The sequence below is a fragment of the Periophthalmus magnuspinnatus genome, chromosome 2 (assembly GCF_009829125.3).
Source record: "Periophthalmus magnuspinnatus isolate fPerMag1 chromosome 2, fPerMag1.2.pri, whole genome shotgun sequence".
Lineage (NCBI taxonomy): Eukaryota > Metazoa > Chordata > Actinopteri > Gobiiformes > Gobiidae > Periophthalmus > Periophthalmus magnuspinnatus.
The window spans coordinates 11,510,871-11,538,261 of NC_047127.1; the positions used below are offsets into that span (position 1 = coordinate 11,510,871).

General features: G+C 39.0%; 2 protein-coding genes across 3 annotated transcripts in view; both read left to right on the forward strand.

The window, feature by feature from the left end:
- Positions 1-1,226, forward strand: part of LOC117385114 (potassium voltage-gated channel subfamily H member 8-like) — a 40,680-nt gene extending 39,454 nt beyond the window's left edge. The window contains exon 15 of the mRNA XM_033982387.2: positions 586-1,226. Within this exon, the coding sequence (XP_033838278.2) occupies positions 586-1,113 (528 nt within the window). The 3' untranslated portion in view covers positions 1,114-1,226. The remainder of the gene's footprint in view (positions 1-585) is intronic.
- An 828-nt stretch (positions 1,227-2,054) lies between these two features.
- LOC117385123 (DNA-binding protein SATB2-like) lies at positions 2,055-27,085 on the forward strand. Of its 2 annotated transcripts, none has more exons than XM_033982400.2 (12): positions 2,055-2,095; positions 8,102-8,316; positions 10,656-10,868; positions 13,315-13,441; positions 13,899-14,022; positions 16,103-16,205; positions 17,391-17,438; positions 17,901-18,421; positions 19,657-19,872; positions 21,656-21,805; positions 23,218-23,400; positions 26,491-27,085. In XM_033982400.2, the coding sequence occupies exons 2-12, from the start codon at positions 8,112-8,114 to the stop codon at positions 27,037-27,039; spliced, it is 2,439 nt and encodes an 812-aa protein (XP_033838291.1). In that variant the 5' UTR covers positions 2,055-2,095; positions 8,102-8,111; the 3' UTR covers positions 27,040-27,085. The 2 variants fall into 2 exon arrangements, with proteins under 2 accessions (XP_033838291.1, XP_055084054.1); XM_055228079.1 differs by lacking the exon at positions 2,055-2,095 and adding an exon at positions 4,677-4,710.
- Positions 27,086-27,391: the final 306 nt, after the last annotated feature.

The following is a 27,391-nucleotide window of genomic DNA, read 5'->3' on the forward strand; positions in this document are numbered from 1 at the left end:
TAGAAAAACAATTAAATATGTTGCTTATCACAGAGAAAGAATTAATTTAGATCCTTGTCGATATGTTATAGTTACCAACCTTGTAGAAATGTAACTACGGTATGTAACTTTTCTAATACAGGGCCTTGAATCTTCCACAGTATAGCATTAAACTTGTACATCACCACGGAAACAAGTAGGTGATGTCATAAATTTGTATAGATAAGTTTAAATGGTCAGTGGTCACATTTTTATACAGCGTTTTTCCACTTTCAAGCCTCTCAAATCGCTTTATATCAAGGAACCACACACACATTCACACACATATTAATACACCGGTGCACACACACACTGGGGCGAGGCGGGTAAAGTGTCTTGCCCAAGGACACAACAACAGCATTCATCTGTAGGAGCTGGAATCGCACCGCCAGTGGATAAACACTCTACCAATCGAACTACCGTTTCACCCACTGTCGCTGTGTATTTAATGCCATACCAAGGAAATTTCCTGGCAAAGCTGCAGCATCTCCATGGAGACAGCAGGTTACGAACTGCCCACCACAAATGTTACATAATGCACGTAAATATATTTCTATTTTCTTTCAGATGAGCGCATTGTCGCGTCAAGTGACCAGCGTCAGCCAGGACCTACAGGAAGTGACACGCCTCCTCAAGCCCCTCCTCCTGAATCCTTCTATAGCACTGACCACGCCCATCACCAACATAACCCCACCCCCGAGCCACCAATCGTCTCACAGCGTGTCCCCCGCTCCTTACTTCCTGTCTCCTCACGCGGCTACGGACTCAACAGAGGGACAAACTTCGACGTGTTTAATGCAAAATTCCAATCTACAAAACCCAAACGATTTCCTTGCTTCTCCAACCAGGAAGTTAACGCATTCCTCGGCACCGTCATCGCTAACTAGCTCACCCAATGAACGCAATGTGCAAAAGTCACACTCCTCTTCAAACCCAACTTTATCGACACCGCTGCTGATCGATCTGGACGCTACCGATACCCAAGCCATTTCCTGGTCCAGTTTGAGATCGACTCATCCGGATCCATTTTTAAACGCACAGGACAGTCCCACTACACAATTCAGCTTAATCGACGAAGGGAGACCAGTAATGTGACCAAAACGTTTCAACAATTTGTGAAAAAAGAGCCGAGCATGCACATGATTATACATTTACTGCATGCGTAACAACCTGTATTATAGCTTGTATTATTTCAGATTCTAGACGATGCACTGATTATCATTTCTTGGTCATTTTTGAAAACATCCAAGGAATATTGTCTCATGATCCATATTGTGATAAAATTATTAAAAAACAAGTTGCAGATTTTTGTTTCCCCTGATTTTTTTTTTACCATCAGAAACAGAAGTAGTTCATTTTAAGCAGTTTTAGGTTATTTTTCATTTACCTTATGCATTCTGACCATCCTAATTATTCACAACGATGAGTTTATAAGCACTTTTCACAACTTCAGATGCCAGGGCGGAGTGACAGTAAAACAAACAACTACCTCCATGCTAACAGTGCACTTCCACGCTTTATAATTAAACGCAGACAGAACAAAGCAGACCTATTTTGACCTACATTACATTATATCTCAAATACATGGGAAAAAAATCGAGCAAAAGCCTTTAAAAGTGAACAATATTGGGAAAACTAACTAAAAACTCATTAAATTAGCTGTGTATGATTGATAATGCTACCTAAATAACTAGCATTTGCGAAATACAACCGCTGAAATTAAAATTTATGCCATTTTTAAATCAAATTGAACCCAAGCTTTTTAATTTTTTTTTTATTTTAGCATTGACATAGCCATAGAACGTGATAATATTAAGAATAAAGTGTAATATCGTCTGTGTGAACATGTGTGCCCTATATCTTTTGACCTAACCATAACAGGAAAACAGCTGGTTGTGGTTGGATGCATGCTAGATTTCGGGTTGCAATGTTCCAATTTTTGCAACAATTATTGACGATTTGTGACGTGAACTGAGAGAACCCCGTTTCTGAAGCTGAACAGGTGAAGAAAGTCATCCACAGCCTTTTATGAAGATACAAGAGCGACTACAGCGAGGAGGCGTCCCAAAAGTGTAAGGTACGGTTCAAAATCACTACTAATGTGTGAATTTGTTTGGTATTTTTAGAGCTAATTTGTTTTTTAAAGGTGAAATGTTTAATTTTTATGCAGAGATGATCATGGAATGTTTCACAGTTTGGCATCAGGCTTATCTATCACCATGGAGACAAGCAGGTGACTCCATGGGGCAAAGTTACAGGTCGGATCTGTGGAGAGGTTAACTCGCAGTAAGAATTGATGTTTTTCCAAGTTTTTTTTTTCCAACAATAAAGCAAAAAAAGAAAGATAAATCAGTTAAATGCCATACTGAGGAACATTCCAAGCAAAGTAATGACATCTCCATGGAGACAAGCAGATAGCAGAAAGCGCGCCTTAAAAATGAGTTATTGTTTTAGATGTTGGTTAGCTGTAGATGCAAAAAATGAACTGTAGATTCTCAATAACTTGTCTTAGCAAAATAAATATAATGAAATGTTTGGTTGTACTTGTCCAAAAAAACGAATGAAAAACTGATATTAGACTAAAAATTAAATATGTGATATGTAGTATTGGGAAGTAACTGAATACGTGTACTGAGAAAACATATTCAGAATGCTAATTTAGAGCAATTGCAGTACAGTTACTTTTTCATTTGGTGGTGTTCAGAGTACAGTTACTTTCCTAAAATCAAAGGAATACATGGCAGAACTTGATCACACACACATGAAAATAGAAAACGCTGCTCTTGTGGTGAGACTTGAGATTTTTCCTTTTCCAATTAGTGATAGGAAATGCAAAACAAACAGTGAAACAAACATAAAGCTGTTTTTTAATCTCATGTTGCGTTTTTACTCTATAATTCAAACTGAAATTGTAAAAGTACTGTATTCAGAACACAGTACTCTGATTGGACCATGTATCAGAATACTTTATAAAGTATATTTTAAAGCAGGAATTCAGTATTCTGTAACTAAATACAGTTTTAAAGTATTCTTCCTAACACTGGTGATATGTGAATGTAAATGTGACACTTTCATATTAAACAAAGCACAAGTGTAATTCTCATTATCGCCACAAGAGTGCAGCATTTGAACAGTGAACATCTAATCTCTGTTTCAACAAATATGACTGAAAAATTGTTAATAATTATAAAATATAAAGTAAAATGAGTAGTGAAATATATCGCTTTATGTAAATTTTAAAAAGTAGCTCAGTTGATAAAAAGTGTTTTTCCACTGATCCTGGAGGTTGGCGGTTCGAATCCCGCTCTCGACATAAAACATCATTGGTAGAGCGGTCACATACATTGACCCACAGGTTGGCGGTGCGATTCTTGCTGTGTCCTTGAGCAAGACACTTAACCCAACTTGCCCCCAGTGTCTGTGTATGGTGAATGTATGTGTGATTTAAAGCGTTTTTTGAGTGACTTGAAGCTGGAAAAGCACTTAATAAAAATGTGACAATTGACCAAAAAGGACAGAAAGCTGCTCTTATAAACAAAATAGATTTAAATAGGATTGAAGATTTGCAATTGTGTACACACCTACTGTATATTAACAAGAAATGTATATAAAAACAATAACACAATATCAATACAAGTACACGTGTGTAGACCACAATAATGGACCAACCAATTTTATTTATTGTTTATTCAAATAACAAAACATAAAATAAGTAGTAGTGTGCATACATTTATAACCTCTGATATGATTCTATAGTAATCACTTTCACTTTTGCACCAGTATTGCAGTTTGTCTCTCCTCTTTTCTCTCTCTTTCCCTCTCTCTTCTTTTTCTCGCTCACCAGTTTCTGCTGAACTAAATGCATGTGTTTTTGTTTGTCCCTCCTCCTTTCTCTATCCCTCTTTTTCTCCTCTCCCTCTCTCTCCCTCTCTCCTCTTTTTCTCCTCTCCCTCTCTTCTCTTTCCCCCCTCCCTCTCTCTCCTCTTTCTCTGTCCCCCTCTTCTCTCTCTCCATATCTGTTTTTGTTTCTCCCTCCTCTTTTCTCCTCTCCCTCTCTCTTCTCTTTCTTTCTCCTCTCCCTCTCTCCTCTTTTTCTTTCTCCTCTCCCTCTCTCCCCCTCTCTCCACTTTCTCTTTCTCCTCTCCCTCTGTCTCCCTCTCTCCTCTTTTTCTTTCTCCTCTCCTTCTCTCTCCTGCTCTCTCCTCTTTCTTTGTTTTCTCCCTCTTTCTTCTTTTCCTCCTCTCCCTCTCTCTCCCTCTCTCCTCTTTCACTTTCTCCTCTGCCTCTCTACTCTCTTTCTCTCCCTCTTTCTTCTCTTTCTCCTTCTTCTCTCCCTCTCTGTCTCCTCTCCCTCTCTCTTCTTTCTCTTCCTCTTCTCCCTCTCTTCTCTTTCTCTGTCCCCCTCTTCTCTCTCTCCATATGTGTTTTTGTTTGTCCCTCCTCTTTTCTCGTCTCCCTCTCTCTTCTCTCTCTCTCCATATGCTCCCTCTCTCCCCTCCCTCTTCCAGTGTAGAGTCAGCATCTCCAGTAGTAGTAGTAGTAGTAGTAGTAGCAGTATTAGTAGTATTTGGACCACATTGGTGCATATTTGAACATCGATTGCTGTTGTCAACACATTTTCTAGTGTGTTTTTTGGGGTTTTTTTAACCGATGGATTTTAATTTTCATCTTAAACTCAACACAGCGTAACAGGTGAGCTCTTTCTATACTTACATATTTAAAGTTTAATTTCTGTCGTCAAAGTAAAGTCTATTTAATATTGTGAACAGGTGAATCCCATTTTGCCGTTTTGCCTCGTTAAAAGCCTGAGTTGCCTGTGATTTGTGTTGAGACGTCCCGCTCTGGACTGGAGGGTCAGGAGTGCACTGGGGGACTCTCACAGGAGGGGACAGAGGGGTCAGGGTCAGGGGGTCAGGATGTGGGACAGTGGTGTCAGAGTGAAGCGGAGGAGATGAGATGTAGGCTCCGACTCATCAAAATGTGGCCTCCGTTTAGTGTGTTTATGTTATTCAAGATCTTAAACATAAAGGTTGAGTTAAGTTAAGTTAGGGTTAGTTAAGTTTAGTTTATTTTAGTTAATTACTGGAAAGAACAACTGACAGTTGCTAGATCTTGTTCAAATTAAGACCTGATTATTTGTTAATGTTCGGTCACTGTCCATAACAAAATAGGGATTCAAACTGAGATTTAACCTGGATCCTACCAGGACTAAACCAGGTCTAGAACAGGACTAAACCAGGTCTAGATCAGGACTAAACCAGGTCTAGAACAGGACTAAACCAGGACTAAACCAGGTCTAAAACAGGACTAAAACAGGTGTAGAACAGGACTAAACCAGGTCTAGAACAGGACTAAACCAGGTCTAAAACAGGACTAAACCAGGTCTAGAACAGGACTAAACCAGGTCTAGAACAGGACTAAACCAGGTCTAGAACAGGACTAAACCAGGTCTAAAACAGGACTAATCCAGGTCTAGAACAGGACTAAATCAGGTCTACATCTGGGCTTAACCCGGCTACAATCTAAATGCCCCCTATAAAGTTAAAGATGACACTATAAAACATAACAGGGGCATTTCAAATAAACAAACAAATGCTAAAAACACAAAAAGATGCTCCATGTACATATGTTTTTATTATAAATGTACTAGCTACTAAATAATTATAAAATACAATTTAATAAAATGTAATACAATTTGAAGAGGTTCTTCACAGATGTGTATAAGCTCCAAATGAGGAACTGCATTGTGTTGTTATCTGCAAACTGGATTAAAATAAACACAAAATTAAATGATTAGAAGTACGTTGTGATAGTAGTTTGTATTTTTTATAATTATTCTAAATGCAATGACAGACAAATGTATTTTTCCATTATAACAGATACACTAAGACCTTTACAATTTTTGGACAGAAACACTAAAAATCATTAGTTTTCATGTTTAGAAGAAAAACGTTTGAATTGAAAACTATTACAATGTATTAGCAGATTATTTGGAAGATTTTAAAACAGACTGTATCTTATTGCAAATAGAGTTTAATTTGATTTTAAAATGCATATGGCAGATTAGACTCCTCATTCCACTAAAACACAGTGAGATGTGACTACATAGCATTCTAGTTTTTTCTAATTTTTGTAATTTTGGTGAAGTTTATAATTTTACTTCCTGGTTGGACAGCACAGGTGACAGATATGACATATATAGAGGTATGTTACCTAGCAACCATAACATTAACAAGGCCTAAACTTGTCTAAATTACACAATAGTTATGATTAGTGTACACTGTCTCTACATTTTGGATGGATTGTTCAGTGCTGATGACAGAGGTAGACGGATTCTGTTTGAGAACTTTTGTATTTTTGTGCGTTTCTTTTTAACTTTTGTTCCCGCCACTGAACTGAAGTAAAACTACGATAAATATTTAGCACAGGTACTATCCCTCCAAACCAACTCATGATGTAGAAAAATATATTAATCTGCAAAATGCGCTTTAATCGACAAAGAAAAACCATCACTTTGACCAAAAAAACATTTAAACAGCGTGTGAAACTAGAAGCGCTCACACTATAATAACACATCTACTGCATAACAACTTTACATCGCACTTTTCCACTTTCAAGTCACTCAAAGCGCGTTCACACACACATTCACACACCAGCATACGCAAACACTGAGGGCGAGGTGGGTTAAGTGTCTTGCCCAAGGACACACCGACAGCATTTATCTGTGGGATCCGACCGCTCAACTAATGATGTTTTATGTCGAGAGCAGGATTCGAACCGGCAGCCTTCAGATCAGTGGACAAACGCTCTACCAACATGTTTGAACTCGTGCAGATTATATATAAATTTATAAAAACAGATTAGCTTCATATTAGCGTTTGTATTGAGATTATAGCTGCATTTGGGGGCCATATGTTTAGCTGGAGTTTTGGTTGTGGTTTAAAGGGCCATAAAAACAAGTGTGTTCTGAAGTGGTTTTTAAAGAGACTAGAGACGAGCCTAATACAGCTCACTTAAACTGCTATTTCTATGTGATTAGCCCCATTTTTAACTTTTACTGCGTTTGTAATAAAAACACATAGAAAAGCTCTCTATTAAGTCTTTAATTTTGGGTTAATGAAAACTGCCGACCTCCGCTATGATTTTTCTGGTTTAGATCCAGGGAGATGCTGTTGGGTGGCCTTAATGTTCCCCATCATGGCATTAAAAATATTATATTGACCTTGCATTTATTTCATTAATGGTGTTTTAGCGCTCACAAATACATTGAAAAACGTGCGTTATTTCTGTAAGCAACGTCGCCTCTCCACAGAACTTGTGGTAGTGTCGACTGTTTGTCTCCATGGAGACAGATGTAGCGTAATGGCATACTGTGGAACAGTTCAGGCGAGGCATTATCTTCGTAAGCATTATTCATCAATTCGTCAATGATTAATTTACTTTTTAAGCAATTTTATAAAGTCTTTAAAGTCTAGAATATCTGGAGTTGTTTAAAAGAGAAATTATTATTGTTATTATTATTATTATTATTATTATTATTATTATTATTATTATTATTATTATTATTATTATTATTATTATTATTATTATTATTATTTTATTAAATTTATTTATTTATTTATTTTTTGATCTACAGCCTTAATTCAATATCTAATAGCACACATAAATCTTAATGTGGGATGTCACCTGTATGATTCCATTGAAACAGAAAGTTAAAGCCATATTTCGGAGCATTTCCCTCAGAGATCGAGATGTTTTATGTCATAATGTGAAAGATGCGAGTCAGGTTTGTGGAGATGCAAGTCCACTCACAGTAAAAATGTAGGTTTATCCTATGTTTTTCAGTGCAATAAACACAACCAAAATAATGCAAAAAACAAAACATGCCTTTATTTTAGTCTATATTTGGGGCTAAAAAGTTACATAGTGTGACTTTAAGTATATTTTGATGTATTATAATAAAGGTTTGTACTAAATATTGTAATAAAGGTTCACTTAAACTGTAAAAAAATGTGCTGTAAAAACACTCTAAAGACAATTTGACATAGTTTATGCAAATCAAAAATAACTTGTGTGTTTTCAGAGCTCTCAGGATGGCGCAGGTGGATCACGTGGAGCAGAGGTTATCGGGAGAACCAGAGCGCAGCCCCAGCTTTCGGGACAGCTGCAGCCCAGAGGAGAGAGGCGAGAGCGGGGAGAGTCCTGCCTCCAGCCGGGCTAGTGTCCTGGAGGTCAACGGGAGCCCGGCGGGGTCAAACCAAAAGGCAAACAACAGCAGGCCCATCAAAACACTAGGGGGTGAGACAGTACAGTCTTATGCTGTTTTAATATGTTTTATTTATTAGTGTGTATTATTTAGCAGGAATCACAGTGTGAAACTTTGAAATGGGAGCGTGGCTTTTGAGAAAAAGTATAACAGAAATATTTAGAAATGGCAATGTCATTATGCAAAGATCCAATTGAACTGCAGTCCTGGTTTAGTCCTGGTTTAGTCCTGGTTTAGACACAGGTTTAGTCCTGGATTAGACACTGATTTGGCCTGGTTTAATCCTGGTTTAGTCCTGGTTTAGTTTTGGTTTAGTTGTGGCTTAGTTCTGGTTTAGACACTGGTTTAGTCCTGCTTAAGTCCTTGTTTAGTCCTGGTTTAGTTCTGGTTTAGACACTGGTTTGGTCCTGCTTTAGTCCTGCTTTAGTCCTGGTTTAGTTTTGGTTTAGTCCTGGTTTAGTTTTGGTTTAGTCCTGGTTTAGTTTTGGTTTAGTACTGCTTTAGTCCTGGTTTAGTTTTGGTTTAGTCCTGCTTTAGTCCTGGTTGAGTCCTGGCTTCTGATTTAGTTTGGTTAAGTTCTTCAGCTCCAGTTTTGTTCTGCAAAGTTTAACACGGTTTAGTACTTGTGTAGTCCTGCCATTAGTTTTTCTTCTGGATTTAGTCTTAGTTTAGTCTTATTTTGGTCCTGGTTTAGTTCTAGTTGAGCTATTGTTTAGATCTCGTTCAGCTCCGGTTTTGTCCTGACCTAGTTTAGTACTGCAATAGTCTTTGTGCATTACTGATTTAAGTTTTTTGTTTTGTTGTCTTGGTAGCAACAAGACAAGTTAAAATAGTGGCAAAAATGCAAAAAATATAAAGTGCTATACTGTAATTATAAATGGTTAAAGCTCGCCACACACTTCAGGATTTTTTAGTCTTAAAGAATGTTTACATGTGCAGATATGGCAGTGAAGAGACTGTACACCACAAGCTAAAAGTTGTGCACTAATAAGCTAATGCACAATCAGCAGCTGTTTCCTTTCTACAGTAAAGCGACTCGCTTTGAGGCTCTAAAATGTTCCAAATATCACAGATGCAAGTCCAAATGGTGTTATTATTTGTGAAATGTGGTGCACTAGTTCAGATAAATGCTTTTAATGCACAGAAAGCTCGTGGTAAATGACACAGGAAGTAGAGTCACTGTTGCTAATCTGCAGCAGCCTCACCCTGATCCTCCTGTGTGGATGTAAACAGACACACGTGAGGATCTACTCTCACTTTTTACATTTAAAGAACACTTCAAACTAGCCCTTTTTTTGTGGACTGAGAGTCATTATTTGCAGAGGACTCGTTCTAAAGGATAATACGGATGAGAATTCTGCAGTTTAACAACTTTACGAGAGCTGAGTCATAAAGTCGCCAAATTATTTTTTGCTATTTCTTGAGTTGACGCTCTGTTTTATTGACTGTTGCCGTGGTGACGTTTTGTGGTTGCGATATGACAGAGCAGCTCAGAGTTGCACTGACACCACACACATGATTCAAAATCACATACGAGGATCCAAAGTCAAGTCACGCCTCCCCAAAGTCTGGGACTAGCAAATCAAGGCCTAAATCAGGCAAATTATTCTGTAGTGTGTGCGGGATTTAGTGCATGAACTGAAGTCATATAACGCTGGACTAAACCAGGACTAAACCAGGAATAAACCAGGACTATAACAAGAGCTTAACCAGGACTAAACCAGGACTAAACCAGGACTATAACAAGAGGTTAACCAGGACTAAACCAAGACTAAAACAAGAGTTTAACCAGGACTAAACCAGGATTATAACAAGAGTTTAACCAGGACTAAAACAAGAGTTTGACCGGGACTAAACCGGGACTAAACCAGGACTAAACCAGGACTAAACCAAGACTAAACCAAGACTAAACCAGGACTAAACAGGACTAAACCAGGACCAAACTAGGACTAAACCAGGTCTATAACGAAAGCTTAAGCCAGGACTAAACCAGTGACTAAACCAGGACTAAACCAGGACTAAGCCAGGACTAAACCAGGACTATAACATGAGCTTAACTGAGACTAAACCAGGACTAAACCAGGACCAAACTAGGACTAAACCAGGTCTATAACGAAAGCTTAAGCCAGGACTAAACCAGTGACTAAACCAGGACTAAACCAGGACTATAGCATGAGCTTAACTGAGACTAAACCAGGACTAAACCAGGACTAAACCAGGACTAAACTAAGACTGCTGCCCATGTCCAAACCGGCAAGTAAAATAATAAACGTTAACAAATGAATTTTTTTTTTTTTTTTTAAAGGCTCGATTTTGAGTTGAATCTCTACTCTACTTTAGCTCTAATGTAACACTGTGCTGTGTCGTCCAGGCCTCATGATCCCAGTGTTCTGTGTGGTGGAGCCAGTCTGTATGACCCCGTCCCACGATGATGAAGAGGAGGATGAGGAGGAGGGGAGGAGGAGGAGGAGGGAGCACCACGCTGAGTTTGTCTTGGTCCGTAGAGATGTGCTTTTCTCTCAGCTGGTGGAGAGCGCTCTGCTGGCTCTGGGGTACTCCCATAACACCACCGCACAAGCTCATGGTAAGAGCGACAAGGCAGTGCTTTTAAAATTCTTACAATTCTTGCTATTGTGTAAAAAAAGAGCGTTTTTAAAAAATATCATTGTGGTATCAGAATCGGTATCGAGTATTGAGTATCAAGTCTATTCCTTAGCATCAGAACTGAGTTTGAAATTTTAGTGCAGGTGCCATATTGAGGACTTTTTGGGACTTTTTCTAAAAAATAAGACACCCCTTTTCTGGAGGAGTTTATACCACCAGTTGGTCTCCATGGAGATTTTATTCCTTCGCCTGGAATGTTCTGCAGTTTGGCATTACATTTATCTATGTTTATCCAGACATCAGGTGCTGCAACCTAGCCAAATTACAAGTCAGATCAGTGGAGAGGAGATAGCTAGATTTAATCAGGGGCAGGGCTTGACATTTTTGGTTGAAGCAAAGGTGACGCTAAGGTTTTCAATGCGGGTGCTCACTTAACATGTTCATTTCAAATCTTATAACAGTGGAGTACCCCCAACCCCCCACCCACCCACCCAATTGCAAACAAGTTTAAATGTAGCTAGCCCCTGTAGCGATTTTTAAAACGTAATACGGAACATTCTGTGGTTGCCATGTCAGCATTTTTAGTTGAGATTAAATGTGCTACGTAAACAGGCCAAAAATCTTTGTTGGAGCCCCCTCAAGTCCCCCTTTCCAGCGCCACCTCTGCTTTTAATGCCATACTGTGGAATATTCTAGGCAAGGCAAGGTCCATAGTGTCGATATATTTGATCCCACTGCAAAGACTGGAGCGATGTTAAAGATAAGGTTATTCCATCTCTCTTAAACCAAACCCGACTTGTGGCTTGTAGGTTTTCAGGTCCTTTTTGTGGACCCATGACCTAGCAAAACATTCCTCGTTTTGCTAAATACAGGCTTCTAAAACCGCACCATCCCACGCCCTAGACCCCCCTCTGCCCAGACACCAAACCAATACACGCTTTTGTTCTGCGAAATAAACCTTAAATTAACCTTTTTGTCTTAAGTAAATAATTCCTGGCTCAACTTTTGCATTTTTGCTCCTGATGCGGTGACAACCAAAATTATTACTTCTATTTTGGCCTTGCGTGGAATTGTGTTCGCGCATAGCTTTGGCTGTTTACTGGCTCTAGCGTGTATTTTTAAATGTTTAAACTTTATGTTGCTCACTTATTTGAAAATGAGATGGCTATTTTCAATTTATTATACCAACCTGGCAGTTTAGGTCTGTGTTTAAAGGTGTTCTTGTTCCTTCTTAAATGGGCTCTGAGTCTCCCCTCCCTTTGCTCTCCGCGCTAAAGCACTCCCCCTTCAGAGCACTATCACAACCCAATCAGTATGCATCCCGCTAATGATACTATATACTAATAATACTGCACATCGCATCAGGTTTGTCGAGTTGCTGTGCACAGTTTTGTGTCATGCTTTTGGAGAATTGTCATGTGGGAGCATGGGTGATGTAGGCTTGTGGGCGGAGCCTTGACAGCACAGCTAACAGTCAGGAGGGTTTGAATAGGACCCGGGAGAGATCGCTAAATTACTCAAACATGCATGGATGACATCTAAAACCTCTTCAGGCCTGTTTTGATGAGGCAACAATGTTGTAACAGGGTAGAAAGCTCCAAAGTCGATTTTTCATGCTCCCTCTTTAAGATAATCAATGATTACAGGAAGGTTGGCAGTTCAAATCCCTCATTACTTATACCATATACCAGAGGTGCCCAAACTCTTTTCACTGAGGGCCATATCCTGAAAAATATTCGACATGGAGGGCCAGTGGTAAATACAGTGGATAATTCAGATGGATGTACTTAGCGTAGTTTTGACTTCATACTTTACGTAAGGCTTGAAATATTAATATTAGGTCTGTATGACAATGACAATGCAATGTGATGTTATTTAGGTTCTATTTGAAGGATTACTCAAAAAAGTACTGATTATGATCAATTGGACCAGTTCAACTGAAGGTCTGACGGCCAATAAAAATTGGTCTGAGGGCCGGATTTGGCCCCCAGGCCATAGTTTGGACACCCCTGCCATATACCCATACTATACTTGAGTCATTTGGCAAGACTCTTCAGATTCAGTTCAGATGTATTGTTTGTTATTATAAAGTGCTATCTCTTATCCTCTACCTGATTTTTACTGTCTTAAAAACGTGAAAAACAACAGAATTAGTTCATTTTAAACAGTTTGAAGTGCTGCAAAGGTATTCTTCACTTACCTTACACATTCAAAGCAACCTAATTATTCACAGAGATGAGTTTATAAGCACTTTTCACAATTTACAGAGCCCATCATGGTAATGCTAACAAAAACAAGCATGCTAACAGCTCACTTCCTGATCATCGGACAACAAAACGCTTTATAATTTCACTTCAGGGGTTGCTTATACAGTATATTGTGGCATTTTGTTCCATTACAGTAGCTGTGTTTTGTTTTTATCTCAGGTATAATCCGAGTGGGTCAGTGGAAGCCCATCCCCATCCACCTCCTCACAGACGCTCCAGAGGCCACAGTGGGAGACATGCTACAAGACGTGTACCACATGGTCACACTCAGGATACTGCTCTACAGGTACTACTACTATTACCACTACTTCTGCTATTATGACTGCTACTCCTACTTGACTAATATATTATAACAGTACTTTTACATGAGTTAAAGTAATATGAAATGATTTGACCATTTGTCTTTCTTGCAGCACTCCTTTAGACATGATTTAGTTTCTCATTTTCGTGTCTATCCTTTGAAAATGTCAGATTGTGTGCATTTTTTAACAATTGCCCTTCAAATTCAGATGTCACATTCAGACATATGTTAGTCTCTTACTAGTAGTCACCCCAAATATTTTTTAACTCTTGACTTTTGAATTTCTTGGACCATGACTTTGTATTTCTATTTGAGTAATATTATTCTGAAGTAACATTACTCTTACTTGAATCAAAAAGAAAAATAAATAAATAAAAATGAATTTTAAATAAATCTGATCACATTTTGAATATAATTATGATTTCATTGTTGTCTTTTGCAGTTATTCTCGTCTGGAGGACTTGCCCTCAGAGCAGTGGACTCATGCGACGGTCAGAAACGCTCTCAAAGAACTGCTGCGAGAAACCAACCAGAGCACGCTGGCCAAAGAGTGTCCACTGTCACAGGTACATACTACTACTACTACTACTAATGCTACTGCTACTACTACTGCTTACTACTACTTACTATACCATAATCTATATTCTTTAATGGACCTATTTTTGTTATAGTTTGTTATGGTTTCACATTGTATTACATTTCAGTATTTTCTGTACGCAATTTCCTGCACTTTTTGTAAGTATAATTTCTCCACAAACTTTTCAAACAGGGCTAAAACAGGATTAGAACAGGACTAGAGCAGGACTGGAACAGGACTAGAGCAGGACTGGAATAGGATCAGAACAGGATTAGAACAGGACTAGAGCAGGACTGGAACAGGACTGGAACAGGACCAGAGCAGGACTAGAACAGGATTAGAACAGGATTAGAACAGGACTAGCAGAGAATTATAACAGGACTATAACAGGATTATAACAGGACTAGAACAGCATTATAACAGGATTATAACAGGACTAGAACAGGATTAGAACAGGACTAGAACAGGACCAGAACAGGACCAGAACAGGACTAGAACAGGATTAGAACAGGACTAGAACAGGACTATAACAGGACTAGAACAGGATTACAACAGGACTAGAACAGCATTACAACAGGACTAGAACAGGATTATAACAGGACTAGAACAGGATTATAACAGGACTAGAACAGGATTAGAACAGGGCTAGAACAGGATTATAACAGGACTAGAACAGGATTATAACAGGACTAGAACAGGATTAGAACAGGACTAGAACAGGATTAGAACAGGACTAGAACAGGGCCAGAAAAGGACTAGAACAGGATTAGAACAGGATTAGAACAGGACTAGAACTGGATTAGAACTAGAACAGGACTAGAACAGCATTATAACAGGACTAGAACAGGATTATAACAGGACTAGAACAGGATAATAACAGGACTAGAACAGGATAAGAACAGGACTAGCACAGGATACGAACTGGACTAGAACAGGACTAGAACAGGATTAGAACAGGACTAGAACAGGATTAGAACAGAATTAGAACAGGACTAGAACAGGATTAGAACAGGACTAGAACATCACTAGAACAGGGCCAAACAGAATAAAACTAGGCCCAAACCAGGAGACGTGTCAAAGCAGACTTACACCCTACCTCCCTCTCTCTCTTTCTCTCCCCCTTGTGTCTGTCCCATGGGAAAGCTTCTCCCCCTCCCTGACACAGACACACCCAAGTCTCATTAACAACCTCAGATTTAAATCATCGTCTTCGTCACTTGTTCGTCGTCACAGTGTAATTAGTGATCAGACCAAAAGTGTGTGGGCACCGCTCCATGTGATCTTTAATGCTCGCTGATTCCCATGTGGACGAGTCATGAGTCAGTGTGGGACTCACTTCTGTGAACTGCAAGCTCACACATTTTATGAAACTGATGAAGTTCATTTTTATCTCAGTATTTTTTTTTTAATATCATGTTGATGTTAAGATACGACAAACACAACTGAACCTGTGTTTTCAAAGCTTTAACCTGCAGATAGAGACACATACAAGTTTGTCTTATGCTGAGTTTATGGACAGGCCTCATGTGAAAGCTCAGAACCTCTAGAGGCTGCACTAGCACTAATTCATGATTGGCTGCAGGTTCGAGTTTAAGTAGTGACCATTCAGATCAGAGAGAGTCATTTTGTGTTTAAACCAACTGGATTTCAGCATCAAAACTGGCAACCCAAATGAGAGAATCGTGCGAGGCTCATCCTGCTTTCTGATTGGATAATCATCTTGAGAACCGAAACACCAAATTATAACATAAACAACTTGGCATCATGTTCAATTTTTTTGTAATTAAGAATATATCAGTATCAGAATTGTTATCAGAAAAAGATATATTTGATTTGAACATGTTTACCTTGTATTTGGGACACAAGATAAGTCAAGTTTATGAAATGTATACCTATACCTTTAAAGGTTTTTGTAGAAGAATGCATTTCATTACATGGAATTGGCATAATGCTTTACTATATTATATAACTGTGCTCATTTTACTTTAGGGGACAACATAAAGTAAAGCCTTGTATTTTCTCAGCATGTTTTTCCTAAATAAATTTGTATTCCTGTTTTAATGTTTCAGAGCATGATTTCAGCCATAGTCAACAGTTCGTACTACGCCAACGTCTCCATCTCCAAATGCCAGGAGTTTGGACGCTGGTATCAGAGATTCAAGAAACATAAAGGTAATACCACAGCGGCAGAGTGGTTATCCTGTCTCCTCCTTTCAGTAATAAGGTTGCGGGTTAAACTTCTTGCTATCAACACTTTGCTCAATAGCTTTTTATTATAATCACTCCTATCACTTTTGTTTTAAACCTATTCCCTGTACATTCACTGTCATTCTATTTGGTAACTACTTTTTCCATATTTTGCATTAAGATGTGTCAAAGTGGCACTCTTAATACTTAAGTTTTAACAATTTACCTGTCCCAAATACTGTCCGCCCCCTTTCATATTTGTCGTATTTAGTCTACTTTACACGACAGTTCCCAGTTGGACCTGTCTAAACTAGAGCAGTCTTAACTCCTAATGGAAATCACTCCAGGAAGGTAGAAGAAAAACTGACGATGCCAAAACCACAAGCAAATTTGGCTACACTGGATAATCAGAAACACATTTTGTGGTTTTAAAATAATGACTGAAAAAAATGGGCAAAAATGAGCTTTATTACACTACAGGGACTTTAGTAAACACATTCACATTCCGATGTAATTGTAAGGTTTGTTTCACGGTTTATAATAATAGACACATTAGTTACACATTGCTTAAAGATGCACTATGTAACTTTCCAGCTACCCTCTTGTTTCCATGGAGATGTCAATGCTTTGCCTGGACTGCTACACAGTATTGAATTAAACTTATCTATTTTATTTTATTCTATTGTCAAAAAATGATCTTGTAAAAAACATTCTTATTGTGAGCGGGGTCGGAACTCCACAGATCTGACCTGTAACTTAGCCTGATGGCTCCAAATGGTTGTTGCATAGTTAAAACAACTTCATGGAAACAAGAGTGACCCTCCCCCCTTTCAGCACACACCATTTTTTTGTCTAATCTTCCATATATTGTTGTGCTACTGTTTGTTCTTATATGTTGAGTGCTGCAGAGCTAAACCTTTAACACACAAAGAGACATTTGGACCCAGTTTCCACGAAAAATAAAAGACTGGGCAGCAGCAAATACGTTTTGACATCTAAAATGAAGATAACACTGTATATATTGTGGGGTTTTTTTTTGTTTTTTTTAATTGTTTTTTGGTGGGACGCTGTAAGCATTGACGGACAAAAATTATTTCATATTGTTATTATATGGACTGATATGTTTTTGTACTATATAAATAGGTTAATCTCATTTCCTGTGTCGTCTAGGTGACACTATGGTGAAGTGGACGCCGCAGGAGATATCTGATTTTAAAGGTTGGTGAATTACATGCATTTTGCTTCATATAAATATATTTTATGCAGGAAAATATATATATATGTTGAAAATAAGACCACAAGCTGCAAGAAATAAACAGCAGAAGTCCAGAACAAGACCGTATAGACTAGTATACACCCATGGGCCACTATGGAGCCTATCTGGATGACTGAGGGATTACACAGATATCAGACCACATAGGAATAGAAAAGAAAGTACGACCGTTTAATGCTGAAAATTACATTCTATTGTCTAAATTAGTATTTTTTTTTGTATTATTGTGGTGTCAGAATCGGTATTGAGTATTCAGTCTATTCCTTAGTATTGAAATCAAGTTTGAAATGTTAGTATCATTACAATGCTAGTTTTTGGCTACTCTGCTCACCACAGGTTGTTAGCTTCCAAATCCGTGTGCTAAATTATGAAAATCTACTTATATTTTGTGTTTTATTTCACCACAGTGGAGAGAGAGTTGGATTCGACTGGCCTACCCCAACGCGCTCCCTCTCTGCTCCCGTCACCAACTCACCTGTCGCACCTGTCTGCACCTGCTGCTATCTCTCTCAAAGGCTTAGACCCCCAGACACCTTCATATTTACCCCACCCATCCACCCAGCACCACCCCAGGAACGCTGCACCTCTCCTGGGCCACTCTCTGCTCAACCCCCAACTACCTCCGCAAATCGTACGCCAGCAAATCGCCATGGCGCACCTATTGAACCAGCAGTTAGCCATCAGCCGCATGTTAGCTCACCAAAACCAACATCCCCAAGGCCAGAATCACCAGTTTTTAAACCATCCTCCCATCGCAAGGACATGTAAAAGTGCAGCGGTGAGCAGCGAGGTACAAATCAGAAATAATCATAACAGCTGGGGATCAGGAGAAGTATCTGTGGATATTTACCAACAAGTGAGGAACGAACTCAAGAGGGCCAGTGTGTCCCAGGCCGTGTTCGCAAGAGTGGCCTTTAATAGGACTCAGGTAAGAAGTTTTATTTTTTATTTTATTTTATTTTTTACAAGGTACTCGATAACATTTTTGTGGTACATTACAATACATTTAATAAAGTTTACTCTTCCTGATTTGTTTTAAAATGGTTTTGATCCAACATTGGTTCACAAATCCATTAAGGCTTCACCTAAGGATTAAGGGATACTGGGCTTGCTTTTTTTTTTTTTTATTATTAAAAACTGGACAGAATTGTTGAAATTGTAAAAGATCTAAGGCGGGGTTGTCCAAACTACGGCCCCGGGGCCAAATGCGGCCCTCAGACCAATTTTTGTTGCCCCTCATGCATCAGGAAGTATTTTTTTACTACAAATTAAAGAGATTCCACCTCTATAAGCTGAATAAGAAGATAATTTTTAGGTTTGTGCATCGTGACACAGAGCTAAAAATGGTCTTCCAAGTCTTATTAAAGGTACAATGTCTCTGTCAAACCTGTGTTAAATGCACCGTTTGACTCCCTGTGGCCCTCCGCTTCAAATATGTTTCAGTATGCGGCACTTGGTGAAAAAAAGTTTGGAAACCCCTGATCTAAGGGATAAAAAGAGCAGTTACACTTAGAGAAGATTTGTCAGGTTAAATCCCGGTCTGGGCACTATTTTTTCACTACTGCGAAATAAGAAAGCTATAACCTCGTCAAATACTTAACTTTTTCATATTATGTTTTATTCTAAACCCTTTCTTAAATAAACTGGACAAAATGTTATTGATTGTGTTTAAATGTGTGCACTCTATGGGTCCTCTTTAATTGAGGGAGTTACTGCAGCCCTGACCTGCTCCTGCTGCTATGTCCAAAGCCAGACTCAAGACCAGAGGAGACAGAGCCTTTTCTGTGGTAGCGCCCAGACTATGGAACAGCGCCCTCTGTCTGTCAGATCCTCTCAGTCTTTAACACAGTTTAAGAACAGACCGAAAATCCACCTCTTCTCCCTGGTATTTAATAATAGCTAGACAGGATATAATGGTGTTTTATTGTCCGTTTGCTTTGTATCATGTTCTCTGTATATTTGTTTTTTGTTGACTTTTATGTGAAACACTTTGATCAACTGAATTGAATTGAATTCGACTGTTCCAAACCCCATCCAAGAAACATAGTGATAATGCTTTGTATATTTATTCTTATTATTTATTCATTTTAAAAAGGACCATGTACAATTAGAACATAGCACACAGAACAGATGTTGTCATTTGATTTCCCGTCTTATCTCCAGGGTCTTCTGTCTGAGATCCTTCGTAAAGAGGAGGACCCTCGCTCGGCCTCTCAGTCTCTGCTGGTGAACCTCAAAGCCATGCAGAACTTCCTGAACCTCCCCGAATCCAAAAGAGACCGGATCTACCAGGAAGAGAAGGAGAGGACATCTAACCCCGCCCACCACAACCACTCCACCAATCACATCGCAGCATCCAACGCCATCAGACACACACAGGTACAAGGAATTTGCTTCTATAATCTGACAAACAAAACAGTTATAACACAATCTATGAAAATGTATACCTTCCCCAGCACCACCAGATCTAAACCAGGACTCAATCGGGTCTATTCTAGGTCTAAAATGGGGCTATACCAGGTCTAAAATAAAGCTTATGGATTTCAGCTTCCTGATAAATGCAATAATTTGAGGACTTTTTCCCATTCAATTTAATATTTTGTTTTAAATTGTTGAGCAATATGGCAACGATCATAGATTCTCATCATCTGAAATGCAAAGACAATTTACACACAAGGAAGGCAGAGAAACATTTATTTTACATAATTGTAATCGCCTGGATAGCAACCTTAGCGGTTCAATGAGGAACAGAGCAGAGCTGAGACAGTTTGTCCAATGCAGACCCCAGTGCATTTATTTGAACACCAAAAATATTTACAAAAACAAGGAAAATTTTAAATAATCAGTATGGTAGTACGTCCCATACATACAGCACTATCTGCGAGCCAGCTGAGATTTGCCCCTTTTGTAAAGCACCTCCCTAATTGGCAGAGCCCACTCTGTATTACAGGTACGTTTTCCCAAATCCAATTCTATTGTTAAAAATTAGCTCCAATCAAACAGTGTAATCATTTATTCAATTAAATTGTTAGTTAGAATAGAACTCTATGTTTACTTTATTTGTTTTAACAGTGAACACTAATTAGGTAACTCAAAAAGCTAAAATATAAGACACCCCTCCTTGTTAGCACCCAGTTGTTTACCTTGCATTCAATTATCAATTAGCTGATGCAACATTTATCAATAAAACATTTTAAACTTTTGTGTATATTGTCCTTTCTTTCTGCTAGCCTCAAAGATGGGCCCATGTAATGGACTAGCTACATTACAATAATGATAGGGTAGACAGGATTTTGGTCATCAAAGAATAACTATTGTATAAATTCCCAAGTGATTTGTGTACAGCTGCTTGTGTCTGGGTGCTCTGGTTGGAATCTCCCAGCAAATTAAAATAGATTGCTTGTCCAGCTAAATACCAAGATCCACTGCTCCTGACAGGTTTAACCCATAGAGAGCATGGGTATAATAACAACTAAACTAACATTCCCCCTCTGTCCTAGGATGAGATTGACAATTGACCACTCCATAGGTACTGCAGCTGCAAAGAATTCTCCCACAGAGCACAATTTTTTTTAGGAATTAAAACTGCCCATGTTTGACTGACAGGGCATCCAGCTTTCACAAAGGTTGGATTTTTTAGGGATTCTCTATTTTCAAAACATGAACATTTAAAAAAAAGTCAGGTTTGTAAGATTTAGCCTAGCCCTGCTCTGAGCCTGCGATAGCTCTGCTCTAGCAGCTATTACTCTGATTGGTCAGAACGGCTCAGTTTGTGCAATTTTCTGATGCCACTTCTGCTGTGCTTTTCCACCTTCAAGGCACTGAAAGTGCTTTGCATCAAGGAACCACTCACCCATTCACACACATATTCATACACATTCATCTGTACACAGACAATGGGGGTGAAGTGGCTTAAGTGTCTTGCCCAAGGACACAATGACAGTATTCATCTGCGAGAGCTAGCATCGCACCACCAACCTGTGGGTCAGTGGACAAACATTCTACCAACTGAACTACTGTCTAACCTGCTACAGGGACTTTAATGCAAAAAGATGTCTGGCCAATTATAATATTTCCCCCACTAACAAGTACCATACTGAAAAGGGTGTCTATGGTCATAATGTTTTGACAGATCCTTGATTATTTTTGTGTTTTTACGCAGACTAAGTGGAGCGCTCCTGCCTCAGACCTGCTAAAGCTGGACTCTCAAATGAACATCTCTAAAAACATTTACGATGAGATTCAAACCGAGATGAAACGAGCCAAAGTGTCCCAGGCCCTGTTTGCTAAAGTTGCTGCCAACAAGAGCCAGGTTAGTATCAAGTTTACAAGACTTTTTACTTATTTAGGGCCCGAGCACAGATGTGAGAGCACAATGCAATCACACACTGCTCGTGTTCTACTGACATGGACTGACAGCGACAGGCACCTACAGATTTCATACAGGTCCATTTTTGTGTCAGTTTTTACCTATTTTCAGATCATAAACTTTTTCTCAGCTGAAAATCTGTCTGTTGTCTTAAAAAACACTTTTTAATCATTAGCTTCAGCTATGCGTCTGCTCTGTGTCTGCTCTAACTAAACTCAAGCTCTGATTGGTTAAAGCGATCATGTGGTACAACATAAACGAGCATGTTAGCGATGTGAACAAGCCCAGCTATCAACTACCACAGGTTTAAAACGTGATTCAGAATCTCCTGGAAGCATAAGTATTATTATTTATAATTTACAATTTATTTATTATTCCCTTGCCCCCCTCCCAGCCACTCTGCTCCGATCACTCTCGTTGCTCAAACTCTCATGGGCAGTAGCTCAACTTTGCATGGTCCATGGGCCTGACCGGCTGTACCTAAAGGCTAACCTTGTGACATGCGCCATTGAGCCGGGGTGTGGATTAAAGTTCTATCTTTAGAAATGACCCTCCAGCGCCCCCCTGCAAAGTTAAAATGGGTCGGAAACATTTATTTCCAACGTGACAGCGGAAACATGGCATGTCAAACCAAGGTTTATAGGCAGCCCTCCTATTGGGCGTGCTCTTCCACGGTTACAAAGGTTGCTGGGTGTGCAATAGCGCCCTTCTACTGGAGGATCAGTGAGCTGCAAGAAGGTACTTTGATTGTTGAATCTGCCCAGAGCAAAAATAGACCTATTCCTAACTGAGATCAAATTAAATACAAAATGTGTACTTTTAGTACACATTAGTTTATTTTGAATGCTTTTAGAATTTTAGTTTATTGAATCGATTCTGCAATAAGCTGTTTGTCTGAAGGTTAAATTGTGGGTAAACGCTCATAATCCTGTGAGCGCTGAGCAATAACAGAGTGACAACAGCTTTAGGGCCCTTTATCACTGCTTGCAGTTTTAATTATCACTTATTTCTATTCTATTTGCTTAAACTAGTGTTTTTAAGATGTTTTTTTAAGGTAAGATAGGTTGCGTTCACATTCTTTCATCATAATCTCAGGTGGAGGGGCCCGTATAATGCCATGAGAGAGTCACTGTTTTTGAAATAAATACACAAACTTAAGATATACAAATGTACCTTATCATTATTTGTTTAGGACTGGCTCCACAAACGATAGTGATTGTACAATGATAAGCTTTAACATTTGTAGATATTTCACTTTAAAACCTCCAATACAGGCCTCTGCCCTCCATCTGAAATCAAACTGTAGAAGTGAACAAAAGTACCTCATTGAAACCCTCTGGTCCGTCTTGTGTCAGGGCTGGCTGTGTGAGTTGCTTCGGTGGAAGGAGAGTCCCAGTCCAGAGAACAGGACTCTGTGGGAAAACCTGAGTCTAATCCGCAGGTTCTTGTCTTTGTCCCAAACGGAGAGAGATCGGATCTACGAAGAGGAGAGCAGAACGCAGCATGGAGAGAGAGGAGGGTACATCACTGAGGCACAGGTACGTCAACCAGGACATAGGAGGCCTGTTTCACATATAACGCCATGATTATCCCACACATGACCCACTGTATATCCTGCATTAATTCTGTATTCAAATCTAAAAAACTATTCAAAATGATTAATAATACAGCTCTACCTCCATTGAAAAAAATGTATTAAACTCTCTGATCTACCCGGTCCACGGCTTTTACTTAGTCGGCTGTTTCTTTTCAAATCATCAGCTCCAGACGGTCTGAAAGAGTCTTTAGATCTTAATAATTTTACTAGCAATTTGAAAAAGCACGAGTGTGTCCACATCTATGTAGTAACTCTGTATAATCCCTCAGTCGTGCAGGTATGATCCATAGTAAAAGAAAAACTCAAATCTGTCAACTGAATGAATCGTTATAGGAGTGAAGACGTTTCGCTGCTCATCCAAGCCGCTTCTTCAGTTCTGGTTAAATCGCTAGTGGACACTGCCTTATATCTATCTGACTGGAAACAACAGGTGTGTTAGTTTCAGAGTAGTTAGCTTCTCCCTTCCATTTTTGGGGGTGGTTGAGAGCGGTGTTGTATGCTGTAGTCTTCGAGCAGGTCGTGGGTAGCGGGACTCAGAGGCCGGAGTGTTCGTACCGGTCGAGGTGAGCTGAGGCGGAGGCGGAGGTGCAGAGTTGTTCCAAGGAGCGGGATCTGGCAAAGAATTAAAAATAACCAGCTGAGAATTGAGATCATAAACGCAAAAACTAGACTGAGCCAAGCAGAGCAGTGCCACAGGGGATACAGGTTGCAGGTGTGTAGTGGGAGGTACCAGAATCTCCGCCCAGCTCCAGGCTCAGATACAGAAGGGAGGGGAAACGACAGCACAAAAAACACAGGGCAGACTGGGATCTTGACATGGGCATGGTGACATTTTATTGTATTTTACTGCTAATGCTAATGATGAGCTGTTAGTTTTATAATGTCATTGTAATGAAATGTGCGTTTTTAATGTGCGTTCACCTGCCCAGAGACTGCACATGGAAAGTAGCAGTAGCTAAATCTGGTACAAATCATCTTTTCTTTTGTAAGATTAATGCATTTGCACACAATAAAGAAGAGAGAAAGAACCATTTTTTATCATTTTTACTGAATTAAACTAAACCTCACTGTACAATCTTTTCCCAAAAATAGACTAGACTAAAAGCCCTGTCAGCGGGTTTACATCTCTACTAATATGACTTCTTTTCCCTATTTAGCCTCTGTTTGGCCTCCTGCTTGTTTCCATTTGTTTCGGCTATAATATTCTCCAGTGCGGTATAAAACATATTTATCTCCATGGAGACTGTTCTGAAGTATGGTTTTTACTTTCCAACTATTTCTAGTGGAATCATTTATCTTTTAGGTGATGGGCAACCTCCAGAAAGTTACACAATGTTGCTTTGAAGATGTACTGTGTAAAAGTCAGCAGTGTGATCACAAAGGTACAGAGCCCTGCAGATGACAGAAAGAAGAAGAAGAATATTATCATGAGGGAACATAATTTCTATACATGTATTTTCACGAGCGTACAAGATATTTAGCTTAAAAAATAAAAATAATATCTAGTTCCTTCATGATAATTAAGTCGTTCCCTCAAGATAATATCGTGTGGGAATGTGATATTATCTCGTGGCCACGCATTAATTTTATATTTTGCAAATGTCCTATGCCGGGCTCCGTACAAATGAGTTTTCCTCAAATAAATTATATTCAGTGGGATGTTTTTATGATACATAGATTGTGATTAATACTGGAAAAAGTGCAAAGGAAAAGTACTAGTCAGTTACAGGAAAAAACAAACAAACAAAATACTCATACCAGAACCAGACCTAAACGAGGGCTTAGCTGAAATAATGCATACTCAGACGTCAATCGCAGATAAGTAAAACAGTAAATTGGGAAACAAATAAATAAATAAATAAATAATAATAATAATAAAATGTCTGTGTGCTCCACCTGCTGCTCTTTGTCTCAAACTAAACTCTTGTGGTAAATGACTTCCTACACATTTCCTGCCCCCTCCTCCCAAACCCCAAATGTCTCGTCTGACCAAAACCTCAGTATCATTGACTCAGGCCTGTAATCATCGAAGCAGAGACTGAGTTTTGTCATTATCTCTATTTAGACCTTTGATTTGAATGGACCACAGCGTTACACAGTAGATTCCAGTGTGGGCTGAGAAATCCTAATACGCCTCTGCATCTGTCTCAAATCCTTCTTAAGTCTTACTAAATGTTTTGTCATAACCGAAAGATGTAAAGATTTGCGTCTTAAAAAGGTGAAAAGCTGAACTATTTTATTTTAAACGGTTTGAAGTGGTTCAAACTTTACCTTATGCATTCCAAACATATTAATTATTCACCATGATGAGTTTATAAGCACATTTCACAACTTTCAGAGGCCAGAGCGGAGTTTTGCCATCACTGTATAAAGCTAAGAATAAGTAGCATGCTAACAGCACACTTTCTGATTATCGGACAATAAAATGCTTTATAATTACACAGTGGACTTATTTTGTCTGTACTGGGGCAAGTCCAATTTTGCTCAGATACATGGGGGAAAAAAATCGGTAATAACGCTTTAACCCTTTAGCGTCAGTTGCTATTGCCGCCGATAAACTCGTGGTTGTGGACTTTCTATTGGCGTAACTCCGCAACCAATTGTGCTATTATGTAAATTCAAACGGCGTCACAAAGTAGAGGCATGGGGCTCTTTAAATATGTTACTGTCCTTACGGTAATCTGCTTAAATTGTCCTTTGAAGATTCTTCCAGTCAGTTATTCAATGCGTCAAAGAAAAAATAAGGATGGATATGTAAAATAGATGTTGTTGTGTGAAAAAAGGCAAAAATACATGCTGATAGTTCCTTTAACTTTAATATTTATGGCTAAAAAAGAATAAAAGTCTAGATGAGCTATACTGGTCTATAATGTGCTCAGTCCTTAAAGGGTTAATACATGAACATTCCAGGCAAAGCAATAACATCTCCATAGAGACAAGGAAGTTACCCTCCCATCAGAAAAGTTACATGGTGCACCTTTAAGTAGATTAAGACACATTTTTAAAATGCTTTTTTGTTTTTTGTCTACAGATTCTTCACAGACAAACCTTGCCTACACTCACTTCTCCCTCTCCAGTTCTCGATCACCCACGTCCCGTTTCTCTCCTCACTGCGCCTCCTAGTGACGACACCTCTCAAAAATCCCCCCGCCCTCGGAATCGCATCTCCATGGAAGCATTGGGAATCCTGCAAAGTTTCATCGGCGACGTCGGCTTGTACCCCGACCAAGAAGCTATCCACACATTGTCCGCGCAGCTAGATCTCCCCAAACCAACTATCGTCAAATTCTTCCAAAATCAACGCTATAATATCAAGCATTACAACCAAGCTAAACCGCAAAGTCCAATTGAAGATGCAAGGGAAAACTCATTTGAAAATTCAAGCGAGAACGGGACAATTTTGGTGGAAGAATCTCCAAAAGGACCAAACCAAGATATGGAAGTTGATTTGAAAGTTGACAATGATGAAATGTCAGTTGGGTCGCCTTATAGCAGCGCTGGGAGTCCTTCAAACACAACCAAAAGTGATAAAAATGATGAGATTAATACGTGGGATTCTTGTGAAGCTGTAGACGTGTGAACTTTTGACATACACGTTGAAATAAGTGCAAAAATTAGTTACAAAAACTGGACTAAAAAGTGGAAAATGGCATTTAATATGTTTGACAATAGTGACAGTATTTTGTTGCTCTTAGTTTTATTTTGTTTATAATATTTAATGGATTTACATGTTTATTTTTTCTGTTTTGTTTTTTTTCCAGTGAGTTCTAAGTTTTCCTTAATGCTCTCCAAAATGTCTGTGTGCCCATTTTCCAAGTAAAGCAAAGGTTTTGAAAGTTATTGTACCATTTCAAAAAACTACAACTCCTGGGTTTCAGATGATGCCACATGTGTCAAACTCAAGGCCCCTGAGCCAAATGTGGCCCTCCACA